At 49.3% G+C, this 27,010-nt stretch overlaps 4 protein-coding genes across 16 annotated transcripts; 1 reads left to right on the forward strand and 3 right to left on the reverse strand.

Annotated features, from left to right (window-relative positions):
• Positions 1–2,204: 2,204 nt before the first annotated feature.
• On the reverse strand, positions 2,205–13,274 carry LOC131108955 (dual specificity calcium/calmodulin-dependent 3',5'-cyclic nucleotide phosphodiesterase 1C-like). Of its 4 annotated transcripts, none has more exons than XM_058060427.1 (16): positions 13,156–13,274; positions 10,374–10,424; positions 9,741–9,903; positions 8,782–8,895; positions 8,229–8,411; positions 7,842–7,908; positions 7,426–7,542; positions 6,213–6,353; positions 5,903–6,003; positions 5,218–5,346; positions 4,947–5,048; positions 4,470–4,590; positions 3,930–4,011; positions 3,628–3,748; positions 3,066–3,223; positions 2,205–2,694 (listed from the first exon to the last, which is right to left on the reverse strand). In XM_058060427.1, exons 3-16 carry the CDS (start codon positions 9,758–9,760, stop codon positions 2,528–2,530), a joined length of 1,623 nt encoding a protein of 540 aa, XP_057916410.1. In that variant the 5' UTR covers positions 9,761–9,903; positions 10,374–10,424; positions 13,156–13,274; the 3' UTR covers positions 2,205–2,527. The 4 variants fall into 4 exon arrangements, with proteins under 4 accessions (XP_057916410.1, XP_057916408.1, XP_057916407.1 ...); XM_058060425.1 differs by lacking the exon at positions 13,156–13,274 and adding an exon at positions 11,269–11,381 and having other exon boundaries at positions 3,066–3,220; XM_058060424.1 differs by lacking the exon at positions 13,156–13,274 and adding an exon at positions 11,269–11,381.
• Positions 12,025–16,670, forward strand: LOC131108958 (uncharacterized). 2 transcript variants are annotated; one of them, XM_058060431.1, is made up of 5 exons: positions 12,025–12,109; positions 12,875–12,983; positions 14,791–14,910; positions 15,012–15,090; positions 15,279–16,670. In XM_058060431.1, the coding sequence occupies exons 1-5, from the start codon at positions 12,036–12,038 to the stop codon at positions 15,368–15,370; spliced, it is 474 nt and encodes a 157-aa protein (XP_057916414.1). In that variant the 5' UTR covers positions 12,025–12,035; the 3' UTR covers positions 15,371–16,670. The 2 variants fall into 2 exon arrangements, with proteins under 2 accessions (XP_057916414.1, XP_057916415.1); XM_058060432.1 differs by lacking the exon at positions 12,025–12,109 and adding an exon at positions 12,667–12,781.
• LOC131108956 (cAMP-responsive element modulator-like) lies at positions 15,514–18,416 on the reverse strand. 3 transcript variants are annotated; one of them, XM_058060429.1, is made up of 6 exons: positions 18,242–18,415; positions 17,970–18,068; positions 17,674–17,824; positions 17,393–17,461; positions 16,578–16,686; positions 15,514–16,320 (listed from the first exon to the last, which is right to left on the reverse strand). In XM_058060429.1, the coding sequence occupies exons 2-6, from the start codon at positions 17,973–17,975 to the stop codon at positions 16,179–16,181; spliced, it is 477 nt and encodes a 158-aa protein (XP_057916412.1). In that variant the 5' UTR covers positions 17,976–18,068; positions 18,242–18,415; the 3' UTR covers positions 15,514–16,178. The 3 variants fall into 3 exon arrangements, with proteins under 3 accessions (XP_057916412.1, XP_057916411.1, XP_057916413.1); XM_058060428.1 differs by having other exon boundaries at positions 17,970–18,415; XM_058060430.1 differs by lacking the exon at positions 17,393–17,461 and having other exon boundaries at positions 17,970–18,416.
• A 697-nt stretch (positions 18,417–19,113) lies between these two features.
• LOC131109085 (putative ferric-chelate reductase 1) lies at positions 19,114–26,986 on the reverse strand. Of its 7 annotated transcripts, none has more exons than XR_009120640.1 (16): positions 25,713–26,986; positions 25,148–25,558; positions 24,899–25,035; positions 24,598–24,695; positions 24,354–24,492; positions 23,976–24,179; positions 23,730–23,831; positions 22,988–23,132; positions 22,761–22,868; positions 22,551–22,666; positions 21,980–22,066; positions 21,376–21,467; positions 20,196–20,254; positions 19,891–20,034; positions 19,533–19,655; positions 19,114–19,464 (listed from the first exon to the last, which is right to left on the reverse strand). XR_009120640.1 is itself a non-coding variant. In XM_058060674.1 (16 exons), exons 2-16 carry the CDS (start codon positions 25,458–25,460, stop codon positions 19,375–19,377), a joined length of 1,845 nt encoding a protein of 614 aa, XP_057916657.1. In that variant the 5' UTR covers positions 25,461–25,558; positions 25,713–26,986; the 3' UTR covers positions 19,114–19,374. The 7 variants fall into 7 exon arrangements, 5 of the variants coding, with proteins under 5 accessions (XP_057916657.1, XP_057916661.1, XP_057916658.1 ...); XM_058060674.1 differs by having other exon boundaries at positions 19,533–19,543; XR_009120639.1 differs by having other exon boundaries at positions 19,433–19,464; positions 19,533–19,757.
• Between the last annotated feature and the right edge of the window lie 24 nt (positions 26,987–27,010).

Here is a 27,010-nt window from a genome sequence, read left to right on the forward strand (position 1 = left end):
TTCGGTTCTTTTCATTTCGTGTCATTTGGAGTCTCGGGCTCATATTTTAGCCTCACTTAGCACTTTCTGGGAGAGTTTATAATTATTTACCACTGCTAATATTTCAACCCAACTTTATATACTGTAGCTGAACATGCAAAACATGACGTCATGAAGACACGTTTCCTAAAAAGATGTGGTTGTATTCTTTCAGCTTCCCAATAGTCCATGCAAGTGAGTAAAACACCTTCATCACCCTTTCGATGACTGATTATAGTGTTTTTATTTAAAATTGGCCGTACTTTCAATGCAAAGTCCTCTTAAAGGTCCTGCTAGCATCACATGCCGTCTGCACCCAACATGACACACAACACTTGCTGCTTGTCAGCTCATCGCCGTTTGGCAAAGGTTAGCTACTGAACAGCAGCGCTCCGTCCCGTGTGGTGAGGACTGGCCCTGAGGGGTGGTCTCCAAGGTGATGTGTTTAGGCGGGACACAGCAGAATGGCAGACAAAGTCTGAGCGATGAGAAAGTAGAGATCATTTGGAGCAGATGTTGGAATGAATCCCACACGTTGGAGTTCCTCCCTCATCCAGTGGACGGACGTTGTTGCAATCGACAAAGAATGCTTTGTTTCCTGGGAAAAGAAAGAGAAGGTCTTTGTTGCTGCTCAACTGCCATCCCGCCTTCTGGTGCTGAAGCCTACGTGACTCCACACGTGACCACGTTTGGTTTCTTCACGGCATCTCTGGCATGCAGGACATTTACCCTTTCCACCACCCTCGGCCAACCAAGGGAACCTCTTCCATGTCCTTCCTGGTCTTTCACTTGGCCCCTTGTGGCCCGAGCCAACATTAGCTCATGAAGTGTTGTGGACCCATGTAAAGCAGGACTTTACACCGCTCACAAAACAAACAGTGGAGGGAAAGGGATGAGGGATGAGGGACTTAACAGACTGTAAATAATCCATCCAGTCCAACACGACACGTAGCGAAGACCTTGCGAAGGCCACGCCCGTCTTTAAGGAGTCCGCAATGAACAGAAAGACATGCTGTGGAAAGCTGTGCTGACTTTAGGACGGATTTCATCCTGCTGCTGGCAACGAGGCCATGGGTCCACGTCAGCGCCGACAAGGCATGCTATGCTACACAAGGCATGCTATGCTACACAAGGCATGCTATGCTACACGAGTCATACTGGAGCATCGCATTGGAGAACGACCGGTGTTGCTGGTTGGAGGAGATGGCCAAGGCTGGGCGTGCTATCCAAGATGGTGGATATACGTGGGAGAAATCACAGCAAGACTTAGCGTACACAGCAGAGGTGCATTGTGTGCGCTGATGAACAAAGTCATATGAAGGTCATATGAAGGGCATGTGCAGTCATATGTCGAATGCCTAAAAAGATGAAAACTTGCCACCTAAGAGAGGCTAAAATACTTCGATTGACACAAAAGTACACCATCACACGTGCTAGTAGAAGCTAGCTGTCAATCATGTTTGAAGTAGACAGGTTGACATTACGGTATATCCTAGTATTACCGTATATCCTAGTATTACCATATATCCTAGTATTACCGTATATCCTAGTATTACCGTATATCCTAGTATTACCATATATCCTAGTATTACCATATATCCTAGTATTACCATATATCCTAGTATTACCGTATATCCTAGTATTACCGTATATCCTAGTATTACCATATATCCTAGTATTACCATATATCCTAGTATTACCATATATCCTAGTATTACCATATGTCCTAGTATTACCATATGTCCTAGTATTACCATATGTCCTAGTATTACCATATATCCTAGTATTACCATATATCCTAGTATTACCATATATCCTAGTATTACCATATATCCTAGTATTACCATATATCCTAGTATTACGGTATATCCTAGTATTACCGTATATCCTAGTATTACCATATATCCTAGTATTACCATATATCCTAGTATTACCATATATCCGAGTGTACCTGGGAAAGATCTAGCACATGTTGAACTAGGTGATGATGCTTTTACATCTAGGAGGAACATACAGTACAGTAGTAGTAGTAGTAGTAGTAGTACAGTAGAGCAGGCTACGACACCCATAAAAGCAGATACACTACAGTATATAGGCTAGCACATACATAAAAGACACACTATGTAGGCTATGACATAAATAAGATAGAGTATGTAGGCTCAGACATAAATAGCCATTTCTTGATTACTGGTAATTTATTTCACAGTGACAGTTCATATGAAAACACCAGTATTGCACAAAGTAACCAAAGTATACTGTACATACTTGAGATACAATGAAAGTAAAAAGAACGTGACTACCAATAAGACTAGCGTGGAGTTATGAAGTTAGAGTTATGAAGAAGACCTTCACAGTGGTAGTATTAGAAGTATTAGTATGAGAAGTATAAGTATTAGAAGTAGCGGAGTAGCTGTCACACCATTCATATTCTCATGTACTCACATGCTCTGGTATTTGAGTATTTGAAGGAAGTCATATACCTTCCATACCTTCCATACCTTCCATACGGCTAAGAAGACTTTCGATAACGCAGAGAGATGCTATGCAGTCTTCTGGCTTTTGCTCTGGCATCGCTGAGCTGGGTCTTTGTGACCTTTGACCTTGGCAGCCTATAGTACCCGATGCAGTAGCTGGGTCCTTGGCAGCAAGGTATGGGGAGACACTGGGCTGGATCATCTGTGGAGACATCATCTGATCAGGGAGATGACATTTGAAGTATCTGCCTACTCGTACTAGCGTAGTGTGTGTGCGTGTGCGTGTGTGTGTGCGTGTGTGTGTGCGTGTGCGTGTGCGTGCGTGTGCGTGTGTGTGCGTGCGTGTGTGCGCGTGCATGGATGAAGATGCAACCCTCAAAACATAAAGAAGAAAAGCAATCATCAGAAGGAAGTCCAAAAGCAGCGAGAGCCCAGCCTGATATCAAGCGAAATCGAGCGATATCAGGCGCTAGGATGTGGCTGCAGAGTGGAACTCTTATTTTGAAAAGGTCCAATCAAGCAGGCCAAGCGTCCTGACAGCAGATCAAGGTGAGGAGAGGTGAAGGTGAATACCTGCGTCTGCCTGCGTCTTCCACGTCTCCCTGTTGCGATGGATCTCCAGGTTCCACGTGACCTTGAACCTCCTGAAGTCCACGGCAGTGAGACAACAGCTGCTGTCTGAGCCCACGGTCTTCACGCTGGAGGACTGTCCATCGGCACCAGCCGTGCTGCTGACAGAAAGGATGGTGACAACTGAGGCACGCTGGATGGCGAGCTGCGTCTCGGGAAGGGTGAGATTGTGTGGCGTTCTCGAGGGAATGAAGAATCTTCTCTGCTTTCAGGTGCCCGCTTGTTGCTCAGTGTGGAGTCCAGGTACACGAAGCCTAGCAGACCTTGCAGACTAGCAGACCTTGCCAGGTTGTTGCTCTTTTATCTTGCCAATGTTCATCATGCCAAAGATCCACCAGGAACCATCAAACATCACCCAAAAGCCGAGTGGCAAAAAACACACAAGCGGCAGCTCATGGAACAGGAAGTGGCAGCCGGGGTCAGCAGCAGCACCAATAAATAATAATAATAATAATAATAATAATAATAATAATAATAATAATGATAATAATAATGAATGCGTCACCTGTAGCGCCTGACGCCAGCCAATCCCGCGTGAGCTCCATCTCCACTGAGCGGCGTGACGATCACCTCGATCATGTCGCTGAGGACGGAGAATGTTGGCTCCACAATGAAGTCGATGAACCCTGCAGAGAAGGATGGAAGCTGACGTGACGGGGGTACGCTGGAGCCTACCCCAGCTGGACTGGCTGCCAGCCAATCACATATAGAAGGGATGGGAAGACGTTTCCACGCGCCAACGTGTGCTTAGGTCTTGGAGAATATCTCTCCATATTCAAGTCTGTACTTGTCAAGGGTAAAAATTACCAATCTGGGATTGAGCCACCATGGTGGATTTTCGGTCACACAGAGGAGAGAAAGGAAGACCCAAGTCTGCTTCTTTATCACCCTAAAACAAAGCAAGCAGAGATTGGACACACAGCAACAACCCGGACCAGGACAGGACCGGACCTCCAGGAAGTATGGAGCACATACAGCACTGGCCTCTGACCTCTGACCTCTGACCTCTGGGCCTATTGGCCTCTGGCTCGTGGCCATGCGTGGCTTTTAGGCGCTACACCTGAAAGTGTGCAGACCAGTGGGCACACGGCTGTTGTGTTGGCTCTGCCCTAAGGTAGTCCTTGGCACTCCTGCCGTGTGGAAAGCGCTGCATGAAACGCCACGCTTCCATCCATAAGAACATCTACACCTCATGTCTTCACAGGCCGAAGACTTGGGAATCTTTCTAGCACGCTTCCTAGGAAAGGCCAAGACTATCCAGTCCTAGCAGACCTTGTCCCTTTCTAGAACTCTTCCTAGGCCAGTGCTGTTTTTAGGAGCAGCCTCATGCAAAGCAAATGTGAGTACTTGAATGAAGAACTCCTCCAGGAGGGATGTGGTCCAGCGGTGGTGGAGATCCCAGCGCTTGGCGGGGTGGCTGATATCAGCCGTGTGCAGCAGCAGAGATAGAGCCTTTGGTTTGTCGATCCTGGAAAGACAGGACCATCAGTCTCCTCAAGGAGGTTCCTGTTTGACCCCCACTTCATGCTTTCCATGACAGCATGGTGCAAATCCGGCATCTCCGCCCCCACATTTCTCCCAGTTTCCCGACGCCACATGTTAGCAAGGACGACGCTAGGAATGAAGTGTGGCTATACCGTATTGGACCCCATGAGAAGACTCGACGTGCTGGACGTCAACTCATCAAGTCCCTGAGTGACGCATAAGAACCATCTGGGCGTGGCCGTCATGTGACCATCCCAGCGTGTGTGAGCTTTCCAAAAGCTTCTTTCCTACTTAGGTGAGGGTTTGCGTGGAAGTAGAAGAGACTTCATCCATACTTACACCTCAGACTGCTGGAGTACGTTCTTCATGGCCTTAATTTGCTGGAAATGGCAAGACATGTCGGTCGCCAACACCATCTCCACCACCAGATTACGCAATTCCCTGAAAGAGTCACACTTCCAGTCACTGGTGGTCAGGAAGCCGTGGGGAGCTCCTAATTTAGCTGGAAAAGTAGGAGCCAGGAGCCTGAACATCCAAATCCTAATTCCATAAAACTGAGATGAAAAAGTGCAAATGGTTGTTTTTTATTAGCAAGCCTGTTTGTGGTGACCTCCAGTCGTCCTTGGAAAAGTGGACCAGGATGTTCATGTCATCGTTATCCTGCAGCAGGCGGTAGGCGGCGCTGACGTGGTGATTCTCCAGCACGGCTCTGTCATTGTACAACATGGCGGTGTCCGACCTGCAGGAAAAGCAAACTGCGGCTTTCAACTGGCAACATGGCAAAGATGGAGGACATCAACCCCAGGTAAGACTCGCTCGGCTGGACGCGGTCAGCGGACTAATGTTGGCGTTCATAAAGGAGTCGTTCATAAACATGCAGCACTGAACCAACTTCATAGCTCAGGAATAATACTCCAACACACCGTGTACTGGTGTCTGTGTACATGGGGTGTACTGCACGTCCCCTGGAGCCCAAGTGGCCCTGGACTCTAGCTATACTATACTTTTATTTGGACATTCTTCTTGGACAGAAGAAGAAGAACAACAACCCGCCTGGGAGGCCACAGGTTGTGTTCCTGTGGCCTGTTGGCTATCATACGGTTGCCACAAGCCTAGAGCGCCCCCCCATGGCGTCCACGCTAATGTTCACTCCTTACTATTCCCAGCACCCGATTCCCAGCCTGCCTGGAACCTACCTGGAACCTACCTGGAACCTACCTGGAACCTACCTGGAACCTGCCTGGAACCTACCTGGAACCTACCTGGAACCTACCTGGAACCTACCTGGAACCTACCTGGTCTGAATATGAAAGTTGTTGGTAGTTCCTGTATGTTCGTAGTCATGGATAGCTGCTGCAAAAAGTATCGAAAATATCTCCAGCTCAGTGAGCCAGTGCTGAAACACATGAAACACAAACATGACAGAAATCACACCTTCTCCATGCCGGCCATCGCACGCGGTCGGCATGTTCATTGTGGACGTGCTTGTGGATGCTGGGACGTCAGCTACAGGCCTGTAGCTTCTCCACGCTTAGCTCATGTTCACATCCTTTCACAAACACATTCCGTAGAGTGACTTCCACGGAATGCTGAGCCAGTACTCACCACCATGCCGGTCTTGAGGACGAGATAGTGGATGGTCTGTGTAACATCAGCGGCATGAGTCAAATTGTGGTACGGGTTCTTGTTTTTGCTGTACCCCACCTCCAGCGACTCAGCAAAGGATATCAGCGCTGAGACAGGGACCTGCAGGACACGGGCAGGAAAAATAGGAACCCAATGACGTCACCATCCAGACTCCCCGTCACCTACTCAGGGTCAATGTCGTATGGATGAATGCAGGACATATTCATATGGGCACTGGAGGACTCAAATACTTGAAATGTTTCTACCTCCTGGTGTCATGAAGGACGCGCCATCCTGCTGCTAATCCTACTGCTGATACTGATACTGCTGATACTGATACTGCTACTGCTGATACTGATACTGCTGCTACTGCTACTGCTACTGATGATACTGCTACTGCTGATACTGCTACTGCTGATACTGCTGATACTGATACTGCTACTGCTACTGCTGATACTGCTACTACTGCTACTGCTGATACTGCTACTGCTGATACTGCTACTGCTGATACTGCCACTGCTGATACTGCTACTACTGCTACTGCTGATACTGCTACTGCTGATACTGCTACTGCTGATACTGCTACTGCTGATACTGCCACTGCTGATACTGCTACTGCTGATACTGCTACTGCTGATACTGCCACTGCTGATACTGCTACTGCTGATACTGCCACTGCTGATACTGCTACTGCTGATACTGCTACTGCTGATACTGCCACTGCTGATACTGCTACTGCTGATACTGCTACTGCTGATACTGCCACTGCTGATACTGCTACTGCTGATACTGCCACTGCTGATACTGCTACTGCTGATACTGTCACTGCTGATACTGCTACTGCTGATACTGATACTGATGATACTGCTACTGATGATACTGCTACTGCTGATACTGCTACTGCTGATACTGCTACTGCTGATACTGCTACTGCTGATACTGCTCCTGCTGATACTGCTACTGCTACTACTGCTGATACTGCTCCTGCTGATACTGCTACTGATGATACTGCTACTGCTGATACTGCTACTGCTGATACTGCTAATGCTGATACTGCTAATGCTGATACTGCTACTGCTGATACTGCTACTGCTGATACTGATACTGCTACTGCTGTTACTGCTACTGCTACTGCTGATACTGCTACTGCTGATACTGTAACGCCCTCCTGGGGCACTGAGATTGTTGATACCTTGAAGCGGTTGATCAAGTCATATCTGGTGAGAAGTTCGTAGAAGATGAATTTCAGAGCATGGTCTCCGCTGGCATGGTTCAGTGCAAACACATCGAAGGACCACGTGTCCACATCCTGCAACACATCAGCAGCATTCTGTCATCGACAAATGGCTGTGCTGTATCCTTCCCCCTACGCCATTTCTATGCCACTCGCCTACTAAATAACCCGCCATGGGGCCACAGAATGTTGTGAGTGGCAGCAGTTTGAGCCAGAAGGTAAACACTATTGAGTTCAACCTTGTCTTTCCTCGTTTGCATTTATTTCACATTGTTTCCTGCATGTCACATGACTGCCAATTATTCTCTATTGCCTCGGTTTCAGTTTCTATCTGCTATTTTGGCAGGGATTAGCAGCGTAGAAGGATACTGTACCTTAAGTACACTGATAACATCGGGGGGGTAGCTGAGGTCCGGCATGGTGGAGGCTCTCCTGTACATTCTGGAAAGAAACACAAGTCAGGCACACAGCAGCTACAGTCTGAGTAGTCAGTAGTAAGTAGTCAGTAGTAAGTAGTCAGTAGTAAGTATCAGTATCGCATCGTAGCAGCAGTAGTACTTCACATAGTAGTAGTCTTTTCATGATCACAACAATATCCATACGCTATCCCTTATTTTGACTGCAGGAACGTCCCTATTAGTTATGTCAATGGCCGCTTATGTTGACATGTGCCAGCCAGCCTGAGGGGCGTCGACACCAACGGCCTGCACGGTACAGCCAGCATCTGCCCCGAGAGGAGGAAGCGAGCGGCAGCTTGAAACCTTTCCACGAAGATGCCAGCCTGCAGCGCGTAGACGATGCTGCGGAAGCGAGGTTTGTCTTCAAAGCGCCGCATCATGTGACGCCGCTGGCGGGTAAATGTGGACGCCAGCCAGTCCCGGACCTCCGATGGCACCGTCTCGGAATGAATTTCACTCAGCTCGTCTTCTTGGTCCGACAGACGTCTGAAGGAAGAGAGCAAGCACTGAGAACATCCGGTCTCCAAGGAAGCGTTCAAGTACGTGAGCGCTAAAGTGGCTAAGGCTAAAGTGCTGGCTAGGAGCTAAAGTACCAAAACCTGCCGGTGTGCTGACATGTTTCTGACCAGGGTCGCTACCAGTCTGTTAGTAAGACTTTGTGGACTTTCTGGGTAATGCTGACTTGGAAATGGAAGTCTAGTGAAGGCCTCCACCTGTCAGATGCTGTCGTTAGGTTACAGGAAATCAGTGACATTTCCATCTCGGGCGAGGAGCACCCTGTGTTCATCTCTAGCTCCAATTGCTGGAAATTTATGGAACAAACAATAATTGAATGTTTTTGGTGAGAACAACCTGCCTGGTTTCCTGGAAGTACAAGGTTTCAAGGACCGATGCGGCGTTCTCCAGGTTTTTCTTCAGGTCCACCAGGGACGCCCCCCCTCGCTCAAGCTGCTTTACCAGACATCGCAACCTGCAAGACACCCGGGAAGTCACCCATCTACCAGGACAGCAGCCGCTTGGCTGCCACGTCAAGTGTGTCAAGTGGTCTGTGTGCAGCTCGGCCACCGTGTCAGCCCTCCACGCCCCAACCACTGGCAGCAGCCCCGGGTTCAAGAACTCGCTGGGGCCTCCATGTGACTTGGGAGCCCCACAGGGTCCTCCCTCACTACGTTTGGTGGCAACGCTGTGAACAGGCCAGGTCCTGTCCTCCACCATGTTGTCATGGAGACCTGATGTTCTGGTCAAGTCCATGCCGGGGAGATGGAGATGGAGATGGAGATGGAGATGGAGATGAAGATGGAGATGGAGATGGAGATGGAGATGGAGATGGAGATGGAGATGGAGATGGAGATGGAGATGGAGATGGAGATGGAGATGGAGATGGAGATGGAGATGGAGATGGAGATGGAGATGGAGATGGAGATGAAGATGGAGATGGAGATGGAGATGGAGATGGAGATGGAGATGGAGATGAAGATGAAGGCACTGTTGGAAAATAAAGCTAGCCACACAGGCTGGACTCAGAGGTTGAGACGTTGGTGGTGTGCGGACTCACACAGCTTGGACACCGTTATCCAAGCTGCACACGGACTACTTTTTGAGCGTCGGCCTACTTGACTCGTTGATGGACTCAAACCATCAGCATAATGTTGCGTAATAAGAAGATGAAGTTATTAGTGTGCTTGGTGTCTCCAAACATTTCTTTCCAAAAAAGTACACAAGACAGTTTGACATGGATCAGCGGCCGAGAAAGCGGCTGACATTTACTGTGTGTGAGCGTGCACGTGTGTGTGTGTGCGTGCACGTGGGCGAGACCTGATAGCAGTTCTTTCCATTGCATCTGGTGCTTGAGGAATCGGAAGTTCGTCTGCTAAGATTTCTTCAAAGTTGCTAAGATTCGTCCCCGGCAGGCTCTTCTGGTCCCGTGCGTCCGTGGGGGACACATCGGCCGTGCACAGTGCATTCTGGGACCATGACCCTGTCCAATGAGGAAAGAGAAGATAAGTCATGAAGCTGCAGGGAGAAGGTTTAGCAACATGAAGGCTGTCTTTGTAGTCCCTGCTATGAGCAAGACCGGGACGGGGAGAAATCAGATGTTTGGTTCTGAGCATGAGATCCTTGAAGGAGAGCTTTGTTTGCCTTAGGGGCTATGCTAACGTCAATGACTGACAATGACACGTCTACGTGTCAAGCTCCATGTTGGTTTGGACCAGAGATGCCATGTGCTCATTGGCATGCTAACATATAGCTAACATACTGATTTCTCCCCGCATATTTCTGCATGCAAACTACTTCCATGTCTCATCCACTAGGATACACATAGAAATGGGAACAGGAAATGAGTTCTGGAGGACGCTGCTAGCCTCGGTCCAATCAGGCCGGTTAACCCGACTCGTCCTACTAGTACCCTGCTAGCACTGGCACCACGCTGGGAAACCAATAACGTACGTGCAAAGCGAACCAGTGGGTGGAAATTGTTGTCTCCAGTTTCGTTGGCAACTGAAATGAAGAAGAAGAAGATGAAGTTAGCAGATACCATGATGAGCTTCCTTTGACTGTGCTGCTCTGATCGTTGATGAACCTTCCACGTGCTCTTCAACAAACGCAACAGAACCAACCTAGCCCGGCCTCGCAGTCATCAATGCATTTTCATGGACACGTCACATCTTACAGTACAGCACAGTACACACAGCACACACAGTACACACAGTACAGTACAGCACAGTCCGACCCCACAGTCCAAATCCCTGAGGTGCCTCTTTAGTCATAAGAAGGGAAGGTAGAGACATGGACTTGATGAGTCCATCCACGTAGACAGATTGTCCACACAAGCAGGTCCCCCCTGCTATGTTTGCTAGCTACCCTGAATATTAGCACCCTACATGGTCTGGCTTTGATTTGGGGACTGGTCCACATGGACAATGGGGATTAAAATCATTTAGAGGGTTTACAGGCTCCAAAACCACCAAGGCAAGATTGCTCACTTCATTTGTACCAATCACTCCCTAAGCTCACAGTCCTAACTACACACACACACACACACACACACACACACACACAGTCAATTCCCATGACTCCTGGTTTCCATAGAGACAGCATCCAGCATTACAAGTGCTTTTTACAAGTGCCATCAGCCCGTAAGAAAGAAACGTCTGCATGTATGTACAGTACATGTGCAGTACTATATAGTACAGTACACTACGGTACAAGAACAACATAGCACAGTACAGTACAGTGCAGTATAGTCCAGTATAGTACAGTACAGTCATATACTGTTGATATACACGTTCATGCCTAGGTGAGCTGCAAGAGATGATGAAGAGCAAGAGAAATGGCGTCTTACCGATGGTGAAGCTAACGCCATCGATGCTGAACGTTGCACTCCTACACTTTTTAAAAGCTTGCTTTCTTAACATGGCTGCCAAAGCGGAGCTTCTCCTTCCTGCTCCTTTGGTGCTCGTGTCGGCCCGGTGACACTCCTCATTACCCCCCCACCCCCCACCCCCCACCCCCGGCATCTGGAGACATACTCCCACCGCCGACCACGGCCACTTCCATCTCCCTTTGGATCCACCTCCTGAGGGTAAGTCACGCTCCACTCCGACGTGGTTTTGGATGGACGGGTGTAAAGAATGTAAGGTATGCATGTGGTACTGTATGTAGAGAAAGTACATCTATAGTACATCTGTGTATGTTTATGATGCAATTCTATTTTAAAATACAATCTAATCTAATATCCAAGGTAGGCCTATGTAGGTATTTTGTGCAGTTTGTGTTATTTGATGCTACAGCATTGCACAGCTTACGTTGGTGTAGCTTAGTAGTGTATTATATATAAGTATTATACATAAGACTATCACACAGTGCAGCAGCAATAGCAAAGGCCACCGCTAGGTGTCACCGCATATGAAAAGCCAGTGTCTTGTGAAGCTGTTGTTGCCACTAACGATGTTAATCGTTAATTGAATGATGTTATTTCCTGTGGTCAGTAGAAAAGCACATGATCTTCCTGTGATGCCCGCCTGGCTCCTATTAGTCCCGACTAAGGTTTGTCACAGTATTTCGCCCTACGTTGTGGTTGGCATCATGAAGTGTGTCCTCTGGCTGAAGATGGTGTTTTTGGCAGCTGGCGTGTCGGACCTCGGTCTGGCTGGACCTCTCCACGCCCAATGCAAAGTCCAATGGTAGGCTGGGTTGGCTTTCTACATCGGGCTTGTTAGACCTTGATAGGTTGCATCATGCTTATGATTTCAATTCTTCACTTCACCGTAACATGTGTCTCGTGTCACATGACCTCCTTTAAATATTTGGGTTCGTTGGTGTGGCCTGCAATTGGCTGCCGACTAGTCCAGGCGGTACCCCGTCTCTCGCCCAAACTCTGCTGGGATAGGCTCCAGCGTACCAGCAATCCTAATAAGGTTAAGTGGTAGAAAATGGATGGATGAGTTTGTTGATGTTGCATGATAGATGGGGACGAATCAGACCAGCCAAAACGTTATACCTAGTGAGAAGAGTCAAAAGAGCCGAAAGATCCAACTCTTTTTACGCAGTGAGACAAGCCCAAAGAGCGAAAAGATCCGATTCTTTACACGTAGCGAGACGAGCCCAAAGAGCCGAATAATCCGACTATTTATACGTAACGAGACGAGCCCAAAGAGCCGAAAGATCCGACTCTTTATACGAAGCGAGACGAGCCAAAAGAGCCGACTCCTTCAGGAGTCCAGCCTTTTAGCAGGATTATCTTCAGTCAGAGGAAGGTTTCTTGCTAAAAGTCCAAGTGAGATCTGAGATCCATGAAAGATGAAATTGTGTTGATGAAACGAACTGAGGCAAATGGCTAACATGCTAACACTTGAGTAAGCGAATGGCTGCCAATAAAAAACAATAGTTCGAGTACCCGAGTGGGATGATTGCTCGTCCACTAACGACGTGTGTTTGATGCCGTGCAGGTACTTGGGGATACCGTGTCAAGCGGTTTATGAATCCCTGCTTTCGCAGATAAAGAAGTGGGAAAGCACGTCTGGCTGCAGGCAGGGAGGACAGCGGTGCTCCTACAAGGTTTCTATGTATTCTATGATCCCATCTACAACTCTTTCTTTCTGAACAGCCGACTAAGTGTTGATGCCGACCTCCCGGACATCCTGGTGGGACGGAATTCGGTTTAGCTTCTCACCTTCTGCATCAAATTAGCGGCACCAAAAGGAGTTTATGATGATGAATGTTGTCTTACCTTTGCTTCAAAACTGGGTTTCATATCAATGAAGGAATGTCCAGCCATTGTTTGGCGTTACAAGGAAATGATTCCCACCTCAAACAAGGACGCTTTCTCGATGATACACAAAAGGGCCGACGTCTCCCAAGTGATTCTGATTGGCCGATTGGACAACTGAACACGTGGAGGCGGGTCCGCTTTCTATTGGCTGTGAACTTTGTAAGGACATGTCAATCACAGAGATCACACGCTTATGATCAGAAACGCCACGATGACTAAATACCTTTTTAGTGTCAAACATGAGCCGCACGCTCCCACATATGGTCCATATTCATTAATATTATTATTATTATTTTTGTCAAAAATTAGCTTTTTATACCGACTAAAATAACTTACTTACCAGGTACTACATACATATAGGTGCTAGTGTAGCCAGGTACTACATACATAGGTGCTAGTGTAGCCAGGTACTACATACATAGGTGCTAGTGTAGCCAGGTACTACATACATAGGTGCTAGTGTAGCCAGGTACTACATACACGGGTGCTAGTGTAGCCAGGTACTACATACACGGGTGCTAGTGTAGCCAGGTACTACATACATAGGTGCTAGTGTAGCCAGGTACTACATACATAGGTGCTAGAGTAGCCAGGTACTACATACATAGGTGCTAGAGTAGCCAGGTACTACATACACGGGTGCTAGTGTAGCCAGGTACTACATAGGTGCTCGTGTAGCCAGGTACTACATACATAGGTGCTAGTGTAGCCAGGTACTACATACACAGGTGCTAGTGTAGCCAGGTACTACATACACGGGTGCTAGTGTAGCCAGGTACTACATACACGGGTGCTAGTGTAGCCAGGTACTACATACATGGGTGCTAGTGTAGCCAGGTACTACATACATGGGTGCTAGTGTAGCCAGGTACTACATACATGGGTGCTAGTGTAGCCAGGTACTACATACATGGGTGCTAGTGTAGCCAGGTACTACATACATCGGTGCTAGTGTAGCCAGGTACTACATACATAGGTGCTAGTGTAGCCAGGTACTACATACATAGGTGCTAGTGTAGCCAGGTACTACATACACGGGTGCTAGTGTAGCCAGGTACTACATACACGGGTGCTAGTGTAGCCAGGTACTACATACACGGGTGCTAGTGTAGCCAGGTACTACATACACGGGTGCTAGTGTAGCCAGGTACTACATACATAGGTGCTAGTGTAGCCAGGTACTACATACACGGGTGCTAGTGTAGCCAGGTACTACATACATAGGTGCTAGTGTAGCCAGGTACTACATACATCGGTGCTAGTGTAGCCAGGTACTACATACATGGGTGCTAGTGTAGCCAGGTACTACATACATAGGTGCTAGTGTAGCCAGGTACTACATACATAGGTGCTAGTGTAGCCAGGTACTACATACATAGGTGCTAGTGTAGCCAGGTACTACATACATAGGTGCTAGTGTAGCCAGGTACTACATACATAGGTGCTAGTGTAGCCAGGTACTACATACATCGGTGCTAGTGTAGCCAGGTACTACATACATAGGTGCTAGTGTAGCCAGGTACTATAGGGTGTACTGCAGGTGTAGGGGTGTAGGGCCGACAGGTGACCCGTACCTGTTTGGGTGTCTTGCAGCTGCAGTCCGCCACGGTCCACTTCATATCTGCCAAACACAGCACGCCCTTGAAGAGAGATGTCTCCATCATCAACTTCCGCCTCGTCCCCTACCATTTCTTCACTTGCTGTAGTGTTTGGGTAGGTTACCCCCCCCCACCTGGGAAATACCGCGCGTGTACTTCACTCCTGTCACGCTAGAATTCAATGTGTGCGTTTTGTGTCCTGCGGCTGTCCCGTAGGCCATGTCCATCTCCGAGCGCTGGTATGTGGTAGAAGACCACGGGAGCAACTACTGCAACCTGTACAACCTCATGGAAGGTAAGGCTGGCGTTGTCCACGTCACCACAGCTAAGATGGAAGTATCCTTCCTCCTGAACATCCTTCATCTGTCCTACCGATGAAAGTTAGTCCAATCTTGGGCGGGATGGCCGCGACGCCCCATCCTGGGCCTTCTTCTGGGATGGACAACACGTGGATGAACTCAACTGCTGTTCTTTGTTCACCAGGAAGCCATCTCACGGAGGTCAGGGGCTACATGGAGATGACCAGCGACTTTCTATGTACCCAACGCTCCTCTGCCAACTGTACGGCCTACTGACGTCCACAAGCGGCAGCAGCAGCGGCAGCAGCGACTCCAGTCTCAGCCAGTCCTACGGTCTTTGTGCTCGCATACTTGCCACTTTGATGAGGGTACATTATACTAATATTTCAAATGTCATACATTACTAAAGACTCAGACAAGGTCAAGTGGGATCAAGAATGTTTTATTCGTAGTAATCCTGGTAAATGATACTTTATTCCTCTCCAAGACAAATTCAACTAGAATTGGATCCAATGGGAATGGGAATGGGAATATGAATATGAATATGAATATGAAGGCGTTCCTGGGGTTTGAATATGACCATCTGATGACGTAAATGCTATGCTGCAATACTTTGTCAAGTTCCAGTGTGAAGAAAGACCAATTGCATGATTGACCTCCAAAGCGACGCTCCAATGTCATGTGTGGAAAAGCGGCGGTTGGCCATCGGCGGTTGGCCATCGGCGGTTGGCCATCGGCGGTTGGCCATCGGCGGTTGGCCATCGGCGGTTGGCCATCGGCGGTTGGCCATCGGCGGTTGGCCATCGGCGGTTGGCCGCTGCTTTGGTGGTCTCATTCAAGTTCCAGGATGAAGATTCCTTCCTTTCAGCCGTGGCTCCTTCTCTGCCGTTCGACGTGTAGACCCCATCCTGAAGGTCTACATTGTCATTGTCTTATCTGAGAGTTTTGGAAGTCGGTTAGGGGCTGACAATTCCCGCTTGAGCCGCATTTCGCCTTTTTCTTCACAATTTTTCCGTTCCAGCAAAGTAAGACATCGTGATCCACAGAAAGACGTGAATTCATATCCTGAGGGCTTCCCCACAAACTACTTGACTTTCTCTGGGCATATTTTCCAGCTTTTAAGTTCCTCCTTGAGGGCCAAGTTTTCATTTTCAAGCTGTTCCGCTCGTTTCTCAAGGTCTCGAACGTAGACCTTTCTCCTTTTCCTGTATTCCCGTGCAGCTTCCCTGCAGACAAACATGGATGGACCAACAGCAGACATGCTGAGAAGACCAACAGATTGTTCTGAGGACAGCACACATCGCTTTTAAAAAGTGGAGGAGCTGGGGCCCCGGTCCCGGGGACGTTGGGGCCGCCGCCTGCAGCTGGTGTTTGATTGGCTCTCAGCCTGGTCTAAAAATATCTCTCAACAAGAAAAGGAGCCCGAGTGGACCAGATTCAGACACACCCGCTTTAGACCCACTAGAACCACGATTCCTCTTACCGGTTTTTCTTCAAGCTGCGTTCTGACTGTTTACGGGGGGGGTGTCCCTGTACCACACCCTTTGGGAAAAAGGAGCTGGTGTATTGGAGCTGAGGGGCCGTCATGTCACCTGGGGGGGGGCAGCAGAGAGAACATGTTAGACACCAGGTATGCCTACTACCAGTAACACTATGTACTATGTCAGCACGCACTACCAATACACTGTGTACTATGTACTATGTCAGCACGCACTACCAATACACTGTGTACTATGTACTATGTCAGCACGCACTACCAATACACTGTGTACTATGTCAGCATGCAGTACGAATATACTGTGTACTATGTACTATGTCAGCACGCACTACCAATACACTGTGTACTATGTCAGCATGCAGTACGAATATACTGTGTACTATGTACTATGTCAGCACGCACTACCAATACACTGTGTACTATGTCAGCATGCAGTACGAATATACTGTGTACTATGTACTATGTCAGCACGCAGTACGAATACACCATGTAGTATGTACAACCCCCCCCCCCCCCATCCTCATCCATTTGGGGTCCCAATGATTGTTTTGTTCTGACAGAATTCCAGTGAAAAGAGCCCCCCGGGATCAGGCAGTCGCCATCCGTGCCAAGAGGCCGTTTGGATGGCAAAGCATATGAAGACGATAGAACGCATAAACACAAATAAATCCAAATTGCATGTTGTTAAAAAGGCGAAGGGGAAAATGGAAATATTTGACTCATGAAGGAGTCGCGCCATTTTTCCCCGACGGAGTGCTGCTCCTATTTAGACAGTAGAGAAACGGATGGAGTGGCGCTACCTGCTGGTGTCGTCGACATGGCAATCGGGACAATCTGTGCTCCCTCATTCTGGTAGCAGAATGGCCCGCCTGAAAAAGTCACCCAGACACTGCTTGACTTGAGAGAAGAAGCGTGGGGCAAAGCAAACGTCCGCCCCCCCGCCAAGACATCAAGCGTCCCAAATGGTAGCCAACAAAGCCAGACGGAACGTCTGAGTCCGTTTGCTTCCAAGTGGTCACCACGATGGCACGCCGTCGTCTGTCATGTTTGGATACGACATGAGGACAAGCGACCGCTTTACCTTGCACTGCTGGGAAGTAGTTGTTGGGGTAACTCCACATGTTGGCATAGTACTCCGAGGCGTTGGACTCGGAAGGAAGCGGCTGAGAGTTGATGGTCATGGAGGACAGCGCTTGGCTCGCCTCGATGGATAAACCGTGAGATGGGGGAGACTTCCAAAGAAAACAAACAGGACAGCCATAGATGAATACACACAACAATGGCGTCCAGCCGGCGGCAGCCTGACGTCAAAGAAAAGCCAAATCTGTCCGTGGTGGAAGGTAAAGCGCTAAGAATGTCCCGCTGTGGGATACTCACGTCCATCGCCGTACGCCGCGACTTTGAGTGGCAGCCGCTCACAGCAATTTACAGCAGCATCACCCGGTCCCGCTTTGGACAGGAGCCTCAGTCCAGCAACTGTTATTTCAAAGAGCGCAAAGCAGAGCTTCAAAGTCATGTGACTGACGACAGCCGCCCAATGCTGCCAATGTGTGTCTGGGAAACACGTTTGATGACAACAGGTCAAAGTGGATGTTATGAGAGTTGCCTTATGTGTGATCCCATCATGTCTGGCTGCTTTGTAGTCGTACCATCAACCGCAGTAACCGACCGACTAAGCCACTAACTCGCGCTAACCAAGCGTTGCAGGGCTCGGCCTCCACCGCCGCTGCTGGATAAACGCCACAAGACGCTGCTGCTGTGGTGACGGATGGACGTGGGGGAGGAGGAAGTCAAGGAAATGTGGCGTGTGAAAGGGCAAGGGGGACAAAGGGGGCAAAGGGGGCAAAGAGGGCACGGGGGCACGGGGGCTGTAACCTCCAGTAACCAGCCAAAAGGACCAGAGGAGCCTCACTCAGCAGGCCCTTCCTGCCTCGCTGTTCCCCAGGTGGTGACCAGGTGGTGACCAGGTGGTGACCAGGTGGTGACCAGGTGGTGACCAGGTTGTGACCAGGTGGTGACCAGGTGGTGACCAGGTGGTGACCAGGTTGTGACCAGGTGGTGACCAGGTGGTGACCAGGTGGTGACCAGGTTGTGACCAGGTGGTGACCAGGTTGTGACCAGGTTGTGACCAGGTTGTGACCAGGTTGTGACCAGGTGGTGACCAGGTGGTGACCAGGTTGTGACCAGGTTGTGACCAGGTTGTGACCACCAGGTGGTGACCAGGTGGTGACCAGGTGGTGACCAGGTGGTGACCAGGTGGTGACCAGGTTGTGACCACCAGGTGGTGACCAGGTGGTGACCAGGTGGTGACCAGGTGGTGACCAGGTTGTGACCAGGTGGTGACCAGGTTGTGACCAGGTGGTGACCAGGTGGTGACCAGGTTGTGACCAGGTGGTGACCAGGTTGTGACCACCAGGTGGTGACCAGGTGGTGACCAGGTGGTGACCAGGTGGTGACCAGGTTGTGACCACCAGGTGGTGACCAGGTGGTGACCAGGTGGTGACCAGGTTGTGACCAGGTTGTGACCACCAGGTGGTGACCAGGTGGTGACCAGGTTGTGACCAGGTTGTGACCAGGTTGTGACCAGGTTGCGTGCAGATAGCTGCAGAGAAAAGCGGAGATGTTCTGTCCAGCTTGATCTTTTGATGTTGGGGCTGGCGTGAGATGATACTTCTGGAAGCCACGTTGCTGGTGAACAAACAGGAAACCAGACAAGTGAGAGACTTTTATTCCAAAGCAACTTATCAGTCAACGCTCGGCCAGTTTTGGTGTCTGAAGGCGTTCATGACATCCCGATTCCACACAAGAGTGCGAGCACAAAGACGAGGCCTCCTGTGAAGGCCAGGACCACCAGCAGAACATCAGCTTTCATCTGTGGTGACATACGCCAGTCAAGGTGACCTTTCATGGATGTAGGATCTTATCACGGTGGAGTCTCACCTTTGCAGCATCTGAAATCCAAAGACAAACACGTCACAGCACAGGAACCCAAGAAGGAGAACTCCAGCTATCAGACGTCCCAGGAAGGAACTCGTGCAAGCTTCCATACTTCCTCCTCTGCTTCTTAAACGGAATCAATGCAGACGTTACTACGGATGTGGGCATCTGATTCCTTTATTATCGGGAGCAGGAAAGCAGGAAGGAATCCTGTGAGGAATGCCCTGCCTGGTTTACGGAGGTGAGATGGTGAGGGATGTAGAAAGTCATCCATCCATCCAGAAGGTCAGACAAAGACGGGAAATGACTAAAAGACCATCACGTCTAAACCATGAAGACCAAAGATTGGGTGTAGATGTACCTGATCTGGGAAGTTTGCATTTCAGGTTGACGTCCAGGACGAGGTAACACAGAAGCTCCCAGCCGAGGAGACCGCCCATCACCTTGAGCAGCCATTGGCTCTCGGTGCTGTCAATCAGCTTGAGGCCAGTGAATATGGCGGCAACTGTCAATCAGCAAATACGGAGAGAAAAAGCCATTTTTTAAATATGACCATTTCTTCTAGTAGCTTTCATGCATGAGGAGCGACGTCTTGAGATGTGCTCCTTGAGTCTTCGTAGACAAAGCCACTTCCTGTTTGTGGACCAGCGATGCGTCGGGACTTACCTGCCAGGACTTTCATCACCGCTGCAAGCAAAGCGTGGCAGCAGTTGAACACCAACCTCCTGCCAAGCAAGGAAGACATGTTGGCGCTGCGTTTGCTTCCTGATGACAACGTACATGAGATGAGGTGTTTCAAGGCATGCTGGGAGGTCCTGGTAGTCACCAGTTAGCGTTAGCATGTCCTCCTGAAGCATATGAGCATCATCCACGGTCCGAGAACTACGTCACTGGTGTAGCGGCACCTCGCCACGAGCCGGCTAGCGACTAGCTTGAGAACACGCTGGCTGCCGATGCTGCAGGCCGCTAGCAAAGGTAACGCTACATATTGGGGCTGTGTGAAATACTACTAGTACTACAATACTACATGGATGACGTATTATCACCAATCAACCTGTTACTGCATGCTCACAGCAAGGATAGAAAACCTTGTTGGAGATCTTTGAATAGCCTCCCTTCTCCGTCATGGAGTTGTAGCACCATGACCTGCATTCTTAGCTGCCTCCTTTACCTCTTTGGATATCTTTACAACACGCGGACAAGACAAACGTATTCCTTTCTCACATAAGGACTGTGGATGATGGCTCCTTTAAGACCTGGACTTACGGAACACGAGGGGTCCTTTAAGACCTGGACTTACAGAGCATGAGGGGTCCTTTAAGACCTAGACTTACAGAGCATGAGGGGTCCTTTAAGACCTAGACTTACAGAGCACGATGGGTTCTTTAAGACCTGGACTTACAGCGCATGAGGGGTCCTTTAAGACCTGGACTTACAGAGCACGATGGGTTCTTTAAGACCTGGACTTACAGAGCATGAGGGGTCCTTTAAGACCTGGACTTACAGAGCATGAGGGGTCCTTTAAGACCTGGACTTACAGAGCATGAGGGGTCCTTTAAGACCTGGACTTACAGAGCATGATGTGGTCCTTTAAGACCTGGACTTACAGAGCATGAGGGGTCCTTTAAGACCTGGACTTACAGAGCATGAGGGGTCCTTTAAGACCTGGACTTACAGAGCATGAGGGGTCCTTTAAGACCTGGACTTACAGAGCATGATGTGGTCCTTTAAGACCTGGACTTACAGAGCATGAGGGGTCCTTTAAGACCTGGACTTACAGAGCATGAGGGGTCCTTTAAGACCTGGACTTACAGAGCATGAGGGGTCCTTTAAGACCTGGACTTACAGAGCATGATGTGGTCCACAGCGCAGCAAAGCCAGCGTGAGCTGCATCAAACAAAAAGCCATCAGCAGGCAGCCCAGCACAGGATGGACGCCCTACAAAGGATAGGAGATATCTGGAGAACCGTGGAGATGAATAAACTCTGCTTCTTCCTTCTCCTTTTCAGGCGTGTGTGAGATCTTGTTTTCTTGGAGAAAATGTTCCAAATGATGGAGTGGTTTCATGGTTGGTGGCCGTGTCACATGTACTTCCCATGTACTTCATATATACACTTCCCATGTACTTCCCATGTACTTCCCATGTACTCCACACACACACGTTCAGCCTTCATGGCTTTTTCCTTCACCAGAAGTGCTAATACTTCATACTTAATACTTCATACTTAATACTTCATACTTAATACTTCATACATAGATTCGACTTTAAAGGGGACCCACAAATGTAGTACCTATGCAGTATTCTGGACATGTAGTACAAATGTAGTATTGTGGTGTTAAAGCATTGTGCCCTAGAAGTGTAGTACCTTACCAGCGTACAGTACGTACAGTATAGTACATGTTGTCCAAGGTGGTATTTATACTAGACTCATCACGTTCTGATCACTAACCCCAGACCAGGTCCTGGCGTGGATGAAGGGAAGAATGAAGGCAGTCGCCGTAGATACCACTGTGGCAGCCATCACTGCAACGTGTACCTGCAAAGAATGCAACCACGTCAAGGTCAAGGTCAAGGTCAAGGTGAAAGTCAAGGTCACACACCATCAACACTGATGGAGGGAAAAAGCCTGAAATCACCTTCAGAAGTGAAAGTGGCAGACGGAGGCGAGAGGATTTGATGTAATAGTAATAGTTTGGGACCTGGCTGGGATAGGCTCCAGCATCCCCTAGGGAGGATAAGCGGCATAGAAAACAGACGCTTTGGGCTAGGAAGTGAATGGAAATGTAAAAGATAAATCGGCACATTCCATCGGAAGGTTCAAGTAAACGTTCATTTGGCTGAATATTCCGAGTCACCGTCATCCAGGAAGACCCAAGTCGGACCCATCTGGACTCTTCTGGTTGAGAAGAGTCCAGATGTTCAAGAGAAACATGAGCTTTTTAGCCTTTAGCGTTTAGCCTTTCTTGGGGAAAACCGTTTCTTCTATGAGAAGGAAGTACTGCAGTACTGAAGGTACCTACCAGAAACCAGACTTGTTTGCCCAGCACGTGATGTCCCTTGGCCACGCCCCTCAGGTACCTGGCCACCAGCATTCCCAGCCATCCCGAGCTCATCCAGGCCATCACCATCAGTGCTCCTGAAATAGGATTCCGTGGACGAGTTGATTTTCCATGATTCCCGCGTCTACTTTCCCGAGCTACTCCCGCTACTGGCGTGAGGAAACATCTCACCGTGAGCTTTGATGATGTGAGGCCATCCAGCGATGGCGACCATCTGAGGTACGGCGATGTGGACCTTGTTGGCGCTGGTCAAGGTGCTGGTGTGGAAGCCCATTTGTCCTGGTGGACGACGGGCACCACATTGGACTGAATCATCCCATTCCCCCGCCAGTCAACCTGCGGCTTCTCAAGGGTTGCTGGTCCAACGCCATCCCATCCCGCCATCAAAGGTTGCTCACCGTTGCTGCTGGGTCCGTAGGCGAACATGAGATGGTAGGATGTGTTGAAGGCCGTGTTCCTCTGCGTGGACACGGGGTTGAAGGAGATGAAGGAGCAGCTGATCACTCCGTCCCGCATGGACGTTCTCACATCGGAAATGTTTCCCTGATGGAGAGTCAAGTTCCACGTTAGAGTCCCCCACTTGCATGGATGGATGTCACGGCATCGCTAATGGCGTCACGGTGTCGCTAAAGCGCGGAAGACTCGGCAGCATCCTGCTCTGTCTCGCCAAGACGTCTGCCCCCATTTCCGCCCCCGATTCCAAAGCCTCAACCACGCAAGCGAGATGTCGGCCATGCTTGGCGTCATCAAATGTCCTGAGGCTTGTTTGGGGGCCCGAGTGGGGGCCTGAGTGGGGGCCCGAGTGGGGGCCGGGTGGATGCTTGCCTGCGGAGGTCACGTGTGTTTCGGCTTCATCCTTTGGGAATCACGTAGATGGAATGCAGGAAGTGAAAGCTGGTCGGATGTGTGGTTCTGCTTCTTCCTACTGCCTTTCACACATGAACTGTAGAAGATGGATGTTTTTATTTGATTGTATATGTAAGATGGATGTTTTTATTAGATTGTATATGTAAGATGGATGTTGATTAAGCAGGCCAAGGATTTAACCGGCCAAGGCTCATGAGGGCTTCCACGGAAGAGAGAAAAGGAAAGTGGTACCATGAGGGCTTCCAGGGAAGAGAGAAAAGGAAAGTGGCGTACCAGAGGAAGAATTAGTGGGCGTTCCCGTCCCGTCGAGAAGGCGTGTTGCAATCGCAGCAGACCATCGCTGGCTTTGCCGCACACGTAAATGTCATCATTTCCCTGGGAGAAACATCCCACATCAATATTTTCCATCTTTGACATCATCTCTGTGTACTCTTTACAGTACACGGTGTACTGTATAGTACATGTATATACAGTACGTGAATGTGTAAGGTGATGCTGAGCCCCCCCCCCCCACCTCACCATCGTCAGGTCATCCGAGAAGCCAAAGGCGATGTATCCATCGGAGGTTCCTGTCATCTCATATCGGACGGCCGTGTCGCTGCCAGACAACATGGCGGCGGACAGGAAGTAGCAGCCGGCGCCGACCCGAGGGTCACAGTGCGAAGGGTGACGGAAACACACCTTGGTGACGCCGCAGTCGTCACTGGAAATACTCTGCAGAAGCTCAATGATGGATTGAAGGAAAACATCAAAACATGGTGGACAAATACCACAACCTCTGAAAGTATACTCAAATATTAGCTAAGTAACTATTAAGTACTTTGAAGATACGTATCACCTCATGCATTGATCACTGCTAACTGATGGACGGTCATTGCTGGTTTTACTCCAACTTACAGTCGCTGGAGGAGACCGACATTTGACTGTTGGCCTCCTTTCTGCCGCCGTGCTGGAAAACGTAGACCATTCGGCCAAAGTCAGGGTTGGACTGACGACATCAACCCAGAAGGTCCAGTAATTCTGGACAAAAGCAGCACTGCAGAGACACGGCATGACTGTCCAGGAGTACACACCTACTAGGTACTACATACTAGGTACTACTGCACTCGGCAGTACTGCTGCCTGACAGAGGACTCCTTACTGGAACTCAACTGGTTTGGCAGTTCCAGAAGATCCTGATGTCCATATCACTTGGATGGAAGTCTTTGGAGATGCCGAAGTATGGGATACAGCAGAGTTCTGAAAAAGAAAAAATACATGTAGTGGTGCTCCTCAAATGGTGGGGCTGCGCCCCCTGGGGGCACCTCCTCCAGCTCCACCGGGAGGCCACCAGGGCGTTCCCAGAGATGCCAGAGCCAACTCAAATGGCTGTCAGATAAATGAATACATGAGTTTCCTGACTATTTGCCAAATGACAGAAAATGAAGAACCACCCAACTCACAGGTTTGCGGCTGCAGTTGAGGAGCTGAGCATCGTTTGTCGTCAGCCGGAAGGAACCCACAGGATCCGACCCCCCCGACACCCGCGCTTGCAACAGGAAGCCCACGAAGGCTTTGGAACCTGGAGCCTGGAGGTCAACTGGAGGAAGAAGATGAAAGGATAAAGATTTAGAAAAAAGAAAGGAAGACTCGAAGACAACAACGGCCGCGGCGTTACGTAGCGCCAAATGCGATGGAAGCCATCTTCTCACCTGTGACCTCCTCTCCCAAGTTGTGCTTTCTCCGGAGCGCGGTGATCCTGAAGGGTGCGGGGTGACCTTGCGGGGGCAATCCAGAGTGCCGGGGCTCTAGGCTCTCACAGCTGGCTGCCACTTGGCCAGACGGGTAGCAGCTGACCGCGGGGGCCAGACACCCCAGCAGGAACACAAGGTAGTCCATTGTCAAGCGGCTCAGGTGTGCTCGGAGACAATGGAGGGCAGAAGGAAAGCTGAGAGCTTTCGTTTGCTGCGTAGATACCACACGACACGCCCTTAGCCGCCACATGACACAGCATGGGGGGGGCATCGGCCTCGGGTGCTCCTAGGCTACACTTTTGAACTTGATTGGAGCAGTCCAGGCAGGAAATGCCCCCTGGAGTCAATGTCACATTCCTATTACCCAATCTAGTCAACATCAGGAGCAAAAGACATAAAGAATAAATATACGTCAGCACTGGGAGAGTTTGAAAGTATTATGAAAGTACTTCCTGTACATGATATAGAACATGACTGACATCTCGTCACCAGTGTAGCATACTACATATGATGAGTATTTTACCTCATTTAGCAGGACCCCATCAGCAGCAGGTAGCAGAGATGAGAACCTAAGGCCCCCAAAGTGGACGCTTTGGATCCATAATTCATATCCAGGATCATGTCAGCAGGGAGTCCGTGTTGTTGTGTTGTTGTGTTGTTTGTGTTTTTGTACTTTGTCCTCCTGAGCAGGACATGAAAGACCAGCGTATATTTGTACTCGTACTGCACATGGTGTACGCCGTGCATCAAAGACACCAAGTCGGTTTCAGGCATCATCGTACTTTTATTGTTGCTGTTGTCTCACTTGCACGGGCAATCAGAAGAACGGACAGATTAGCGTTCACAGAATGTTACGACATATGCAAGCGGCGTGTGGGCTTCAGGTGGAATATACAACAACTCATCCTGTCCATTCTAACTTTGCTTTTTCTTTATCTTTCAGTACGGATGGACTCCAGTCACACTTGGTGCTTGGTCAGCTTTAGCAAACGGCACAGTAGAAAAATTCCATCCATCCATCCATCCATCCATCTTCCACTGCTTATCCCAGGGGGGTCACGGGGGAGGCAGTCTAAGCAGGGAAGCACAGACTAGACCTAGACAGGGATACCTTTGGACCATGGGGATACCTCAGGACCGGGGGGGGGGGGGGGGGGATACCTCAGGCCCGGGGGGGATACCTTTGGACCATTGGAGATACCTCAGGACCATTGGAGATACCTCAGGACCATTGGAGATACCTCAGGACGGGAGTATTATTTGGGGCACCACTGACTGTTTTCAAAAGACATTTTTTTGGCAAAACTTTTTCTGTCCCCTCTTAGATGTTCTGTAAACCTTGTGGTTTTTAGCCCTGTTATGGTTCCCCTTTGTAGCCCCTAGCCCTTGGAGATCTTTGGATAAAAAGACATTAGAAAGAATATGTATGATTATTATTATTATTATTATTATTATTGTAAAAAGATATGTCCTGTGTATCGTGTCTATGACTCACAATCGATACTAGGCGACTGTGCTTTCCTTTGCAGGCCCATAATTAGCATCAGAACTTCTCTTTTGTGTGCCAAGGCTGTGAGCCAACACTTGATACCCCCCCCCCCCCCATCTCCACATTTGACCCAAGCCCGAGTCTCTGCGGTAACAAAAGATAAAGTAAGGACAACAAGACCGCTGTGCCCCCGCCAACATCCACGATACTCCACTTCCTAGTTGCCCCCGCCAATATCCACGATACTCCACTTCCTAGTTGCCCCCGCCAACATCCACGATACTCCACTTCCTAGTTGCCCCCACCGACATCCATGATACTCCACTTCCTAG

The sequence above is a fragment of the Doryrhamphus excisus genome, chromosome 21, assembly GCF_030265055.1.
Source record: "Doryrhamphus excisus isolate RoL2022-K1 chromosome 21, RoL_Dexc_1.0, whole genome shotgun sequence".
NCBI lineage: Eukaryota > Metazoa > Chordata > Actinopteri > Syngnathiformes > Syngnathidae > Doryrhamphus > Doryrhamphus excisus.

Coding starts and splice junctions, on each gene's coding strand:
- LOC131108955 (XM_058060424.1), bottom strand. CDS start 11,341: ATGTTAAGAAAGCAAGCTTTTAAAAAGTGTAGGAGTGCAACGTTCAGC. Junction 4,591..4,946: donor GTACTCCAGCAGTCTGAGGT/GTAAGTATGGAT, acceptor CTGTCTTTCCAG/GATCGACAAACCAAAGGCTC. Junction 3,749..3,929: donor GGTGGCTCAATCCCAGATTG/GTAATTTTTACC, acceptor CCTTCTCTGCAG/GGTTCATCGACTTCATTGTG.
- LOC131108958 (XM_058060431.1), top strand. CDS start 12,036: ATGGTGTTTTTGGCAGCTGGCGTGTCGGACCTCGGTCTGGCTGGACCT. Junction 12,984..14,790: donor GACAGCGGTGCTCCTACAAG/GTTTCTATGTAT, acceptor GGTGTCTTGCAG/CTGCAGTCCGCCACGGTCCA. Junction 15,091..15,278: donor CCTGTACAACCTCATGGAAG/GTAAGGCTGGCG, acceptor TTTGTTCACCAG/GAAGCCATCTCACGGAGGTC.
- LOC131108956 (XM_058060429.1), bottom strand. Junction 17,462..17,673: donor CTACTTCCCAGCAGTGCAAG/GTAAAGCGGTCG, acceptor TGACTTTTTCAG/GCGGGCCATTCTGCTACCAG. Junction 16,687..17,392: donor CATGTCGACGACACCAGCAG/GTAGCGCCACTC, acceptor GCCCCCCCCCAG/GTGACATGACGGCCCCTCAG.
- LOC131109085 (XM_058060674.1), bottom strand. CDS start 25,460: ATGCCCCCCCCATGCTGTGTCATGTGGCGGCTAAGGGCGTGTCGTGTG. Junction 24,696..24,898: donor TCAACTGCAGCCGCAAACCT/GTGAGTTGGGTG, acceptor TTTCTTTTTCAG/AACTCTGCTGTATCCCATAC. Junction 21,468..21,979: donor ACGCCAGGACCTGGTCTGGG/GTTAGTGATCAG, acceptor TATCCTTTGTAG/GGCGTCCATCCTGTGCTGGG.